Raw genomic sequence first — 6,000 nt, forward strand, 5'->3', positions numbered from 1 at the left:
ATAAACTTAACTAATTTTTTTAATTTCTTCAAATTAGGTATCTAACTTTTATTAAGAACAGATAATAGTACAAGGGTTCAATAAGTAATTTGATTTGGGGATATAGTTAAATGTGTTAAGCCTTTTAAACTATTTTTTTAATTATTTTGTGTAGGGAACTATCCCTTATATTAGAAGACAAAATATATTGAGGTTTTATTAGAGGAAAACCAAAATAGAATACTTTTGAGAGATCCTTCAATATTTTAGATTTGAAAAGCATAACATCTCAAATCTCGAACTCTCAACTAGTTTTTATATTAAAAATCATAAGTAATGTTTATCATGAATTGACTTGGCCACTGGCTAGAACTCTTCTATGGAAAATAAAATTAAATCAAATAGGGAGAGACAACAAGTTGAAATTTTTACCCAATTTATATAATTTGGTAGTTTTTTTTAGCACCATTACTTAGGTACCTATAGTTTCCTTCAATTTTTAACTTGATACCTATAAGTTTTTCTCTTAATATTAAATCATTTAATTTTACTTTGTTAGCGCAATTAGTTTTTGTACATGGTCTAATAATACTAATAAAACAAAGTCATAGAGATTAATGGTGTTAAAAAAGTAAAATTAAAAGATTTAATAAAAAAAAATACATAGAAATCAAATTAAAAATTGAAGTGTATGCCCAAGTATTCCCAAGACACCCTGAACTTTAAGCTAATCCTTATCAAGTGAAAATATGCTTTAATCGTGTTGAATCGGCTGTTAAGGTTTCAAATGCTGCCTATGATTATTACAAAACAGTAAATATAATGTCCTTGTGTCATATTACTCCCTTGGCTAATTTAGGATTTCAAAAAGTTTTCCTTCGAAATTAGAATAATAATAATAAAAAAAAGGGAAGGGTCAAAAGGGTTTACCACGGAGCAGTTATTGATAAAACTCTAAAGCCCGCAAATCTACCATCATTGGTCAAGAAAAAAAGAGAAGGAAGGGTCAAAGGATTGGGCACAAATAGAAGAGTCTGAAGAAGAAGAAATTGGAGATAGTTTAAAGGAGGTTTTGAATAACAATGAGGTATGTATTTAGTATTCTGGAAATTGTCGCGATGAAAATCGATTTGCCATCCGACAATTCTTCCTTAAAGAGATCGTCAGAACAAGGAAGATATTAAGGGAGGAAGGAGCTCATTCGAAGAAACTCCAAAGGTAGACATGGGGGAGAACAAGTGGTCAACCAAACGTCTTCATCGGAATGGAGTGGCCTCATTTGATTGGTTTTGCACCCGGGCTGCACATCACACATGGACAGCAAGCGGGCCTTATTGGTGATGAAGCAATGGACGCTTACAAGATTGGGTCAAGGATACATCCATCATGAGGTTTTTTTCCCCCCAAGATACGCCACATATTTTTTTCCCAGGTTCGAGTTAGTTTCCTACCAACATAATAATCAAGATTCAAAATTTTACTAAAAGAGATACCCATGTTGACTATTCGAAAGTATTGTGAATAGGATTGTCTCTATAAGAAGATACATGTGTTTAAAAAAAAACACCCTGAAATATTTTGGGATACATTCAACAACTTGAAATATTTCTTTCAAGTACGTCTAGCATCTTAAAGTATATTTTAATACATCCAGCATCATGGAGTATTTTTTTAGATGCACCCAACATCTTAAAATATTTTTTTATGCAAGGTTGATGGACGCATCTGAAAAATATCTCATGATACTCGCAAAATACTTTAAGGTATTAAATACACTCAAAAAAATATTTCAAACTATTAAATACATCTAACCCTATAAGATTTAATTGACTTAGCATTTTCGTATGTAAAAAAATTTATGGTATCAAATGCACATTTACATATGCTTTATAAGCATATTTGCATATTCAACCTTTTATAAATTTATCTTTTCTCAATCCATACCTAACCAAATGGGTGGAAAAGTCCCTCCCATATAGCATGGGGACGGAAACCAAGGCCTGCCCAACTATTTATGCATGATGAAAAAGTGACTCAAAAACTAAACTTAATTATTATGTCATAACAAGTACATAACGTACAGTAGTATTTTGTACGGGAACATAAATAATTGAAGCTGATATTTACGCTTGTGAAATAAATTTGCATGAACTTCTTGAATGACAAGTTGAATGTAAATAAGACATTGAATTTGAGAAAGATGCTGAAAAGACGGACCAATTTGGTCTGGAATCTGGATCATTTCAAAACTTCATAACATATACTAGTATTTACTTTTTCTCTAAATTTGTGAGAATCGTTTTTCCCAACATTCACATCAATCAGTCACTTCAATAAAACTAAATGCAGATCAATTATCATGTAAAAAAAATATTAGAAATTCTTTTTTTTTCCATGCATGAACTGAGAGAAAAGGTAAAGTATTAAAATCTAATGAAAAATGTTTAGCATGGTGTTGGATAGAACAAACCATGGTTTTAAAAGTACTTTTACGGATTACGAAGTAAATATGTGGAAGAGATTACCTCGTTTTGCAGAAAAGTACTTTTGAAACCATGATTTTGGGTTTCCCAAACACCCCCTAGATCAAATTCTTTATAGGCATTATATCCTTCAATCAAGCGTAACCATATATCCTATTTTTAAATTATTATCATTTAATTATGTAAACCCATATATAAAGAATAGAATGTATGACTATATGTTATATGTGATTGGAAACTTTATATAATAGGTATAAAGAACTTGATATAAGTATGATTCATTGGTGGTAAAAAAAAAAAGGTATGATTCAAGTCTAATCTTGATTACTTGGTTAAATTCGTGAATCTTAATCTCTTTGCTAATCCACTCAAGAGTTTTAAACTTGCTGAATCTGAAATGAAGATGTTTTAACTTTAAGAAAAAGTTTAAAAAAATAACAATCTATTATATTTGTATTTTAATAACTATGATTTGTTAGATTATGTGTGGATCATATATGCTTCTTCTATTTACTTATGAATTGATATATTTTTTATTTAAAGATTACTTTTTAGGGGTTATATATAAATATTTTTTGTATATTTTAATCATGCATGTAGTTGATGCCAATTCAATTATGTTTAAACTATATACATTTACACTACAATCTTGACTGATTCAATGACCGATTCAACTTGAGTATATTGATTTCATGAGTAGAAAATATTTGATTCCCTTATAATATTAATAAAGTGTTGAGAACCTGATGGCCAATTGGCCATGGCTGCCCTACTATCCCTTCCTATTGCCTATGATTGGAAAAAAAATTCAAGTTAATTGTGAACAGTATTGCTAATTTGAATTTTATTATGAGCTCTCGTTTACAACAACATAAGAAACAATCATGTCACAAAGCTGAAGAATACCCAGCACTGATTCCGGAAGTATCAGAATGAGTTCTGTTTTCAGAATTACCTTCATCATCATCATCATCATGAAAATCTCCAGAAAATATGACTGTTTCATGAGTGTTCATTCCTCCATGTCTGGTTCTTATTTCCTTCCTAGAACTAAACCCTGAACCATTACCACAAGGCCCTGTTTCATCATCATTAACTTCAGGTGGAACTCCATTTTCATCATGGAAACTGTAGAATCTCTCTGTTTCATCCTTCTCATGATCTTCTTGCACCTTCTGATCTGACCCGCTTCTTAGTTTTGCCTCATCAGTTCTATCATTTTCAGATTCTGCTGCAAAATTTGCTTCTCCTGAGTTGGGAATAGGGATCTGCTTCGACCATGACGATGATGGAATCACTTTACGCCCCAACAATACAATTCCAAATTCCTCAATAATTGTGATTTCCCCACCAAATCTTTCTGTTCTATTAGCTCTTCTTGATTGATTAATCTGATATAGCAACCACGCACAAACGAGTAGAAGCAACATCATCTGCAGAGTCTGCTTCATGCAAGCCCTCGTAGATCTCTGGCTCCTAAAATTGCAGTCCATTCTATTCTCTGCAACTTCAAAACTAAATTTCTTGTCAGTAATCAAATAGAGATTCTCTAAAAGGAAGAAGAATTCAAAAACAAACGGCAGGGAAATCTAGAATCATTCGACTGATTTCCAACATTTTCTGGGCAACCAGACAAGAATCAACGACTGGTTTGCTTGCTAAGGAATCCCTCAAGTACGAGTATCATACTATTATAGTAACTAGGAAGCATTTTCAAAATCAGTCGGTTGGACAACGGTTTCCCGAGATTTTCTCGACAACCAGAGAGAGGACAAGAGAGAATTGGTTTTTGAATTACAAGAAACAAACGAGGCCGAAGATCAAGAAAAGCGCAATTCGTGAAAAGATACCTGCTTTTCTTCGGGGAGAGGATAATCTACTTCTGAATACGCTCGTTGTGTGTTTTGAAAGTCGTTCAACAGAACGTGTGGATTCAAATTGGCATGCCTTGGAAGAATAGGAGACCCATGAAGCATGCTCAAACGTAGCGGTTACACTTCTCGTTTGTAATCTCTAAAATACCCCCCAGACCCAGAACCTCCAAAAATTCTTAGTGAGGAAGATGCTAGGTAACAAGTAGACTAGTCATTACTTATGAGAGCAATCAAGATTCCAGATGGAGTGGTTCATGAATGAGGGGTCTGACAATTACTGAACCGGTCCGAATTATGATTAAAACAATATGGTAATGTGAGGAAACTCAAGAGGGTAATTTGGGAATTAAGGTATTGCGTTCCCCATCAGGCGTTGGCTAGTTAACGTTTTACCATTCTTCATGGGGTGTCGCGGGTCAAAACGCGGATTTGTGTGAGTCAACTACCCCCTTTTTGTTGTCAAGATGTTTGCGTGTGAAATACTGGGTCTACTTCTAATTATAAAAACCAATTGACTAATTTAAAAAGATTAAAAAAATAAGTTAAATTAGTTATCTGTAATAAATATGTGTTGTCTTTCCTAAAATATCCTTACTAATCAAGTGTATTGACCAGAACTATTATTGTTAAAAGAACTACCTTGAAAAAAAATACATAAATATTACCTCCCGTCCTAATTATAAAAGTTAGTTGACTAATTTGAGGAGATTAAAGAAATTAGTTAAATTAGTTATTTACTCCTCCGGTCCTTAATATAGGACTTAATTGTTGAGTTGGTTTTAGTTCTAAATATAAGACTCATTTCTCATATTTATCAATTTTTGCTAAATTATCTCTATGGATACTCTCTCAACCATAATCAAGCGGAAGAAGAAGAGGGGGTATTAAGAAAAATGATTGTGGTGTTTTAAAAAAAAAATGTCACATTTCTTATAGTTAACTAACTTACCTAACTTCCTTAATCTAATCAAATTAATTAAGTGAGTCTTATATTAAGGATCAAAGGAGTATAATAAATAGGTTTTGTTTTTCCTAAAATATCCTTGCTAATCAAGTGCTTTAAGTAAAGACAAAGGGGCACACGTAGATTCCAGTGAATGATCAAATGCTAATGAGTTATAGACTAAGAGAGAGTTTAGAAATTTCAAAAAGTAATAAGATAAAATTCTTTTTATATATTTGATTTGTTATGAAATCACTTTCAAATTAACCAAAACACCCATCATTAGTGACGCTGGTGGTGGCCCGATGATGCGAGACTAAACAACTAAGCACTAGGATTGGGCTCGCTATACGTTATGGGCTCCTATTGGGAAAACGTGTTATGGGCGTGGGTCTGTTTAAAAACCTTTGACCTTAAAAGCTTATAAGAGAGATCAACAGGGATTAGGTCTAACAGAAAGAACTAGTTTTTTATAACATGACAAACTAATATTCAAATTCCAACTAAGAGAGATGCCCACATTTAGTGCCTGAAAGTGCATCAAATAGAATTGTCTCCAATAGGAGGATACTTATGTTTTAACAAACCAAAAAAAAAAAAAGAAAAAAGCTTATCAGAGAGGAATATTTTTACCCATCCATGGTATATGATGAACTAAGATTCAAATATCTATTAAAAAAGGTATCCATATTTAGTATCTAAAAGTACCTCAAACAAATTA

At 32.4% G+C, this 6,000-nt stretch overlaps 1 protein-coding gene across 1 annotated transcript; it reads right to left on the reverse strand.

Annotated features, from left to right (window-relative positions):
• Positions 1 to 1,393: 1,393 nt before the first annotated feature.
• LOC114737351 (uncharacterized) lies at positions 1,394 to 4,365 on the reverse strand. The gene is made up of 3 exons (XM_028925272.1): positions 4,313 to 4,365; positions 3,418 to 3,969; positions 1,394 to 1,426 (listed from the first exon to the last, which is right to left on the reverse strand). The coding sequence occupies exons 2-3, from the start codon at positions 3,953 to 3,955 to the stop codon at positions 1,419 to 1,421; spliced, it is 546 nt and encodes a 181-aa protein (XP_028781105.1). The 5' UTR covers positions 3,956 to 3,969; positions 4,313 to 4,365; the 3' UTR covers positions 1,394 to 1,418.
• Positions 4,366 to 6,000: the final 1,635 nt, after the last annotated feature.

The sequence above is a fragment of the Neltuma alba genome, unplaced genomic scaffold (assembly GCF_004799145.2).
Source record: "Neltuma alba isolate B1F8T4 unplaced genomic scaffold, ASM479914v2 tig00013430_pilon, whole genome shotgun sequence".
Lineage (NCBI taxonomy): Eukaryota > Viridiplantae > Streptophyta > Magnoliopsida > Fabales > Fabaceae > Neltuma > Neltuma alba.

What these genes read in the sequence shown, in the direction of transcription:
- LOC114737351 (XM_028925272.1), bottom strand. Translation starts at nt 3,955, where the DNA reads ATGGACTGCAATTTTAGGAGCCAGAGATCTACGAGGGCTTGCATGAAG.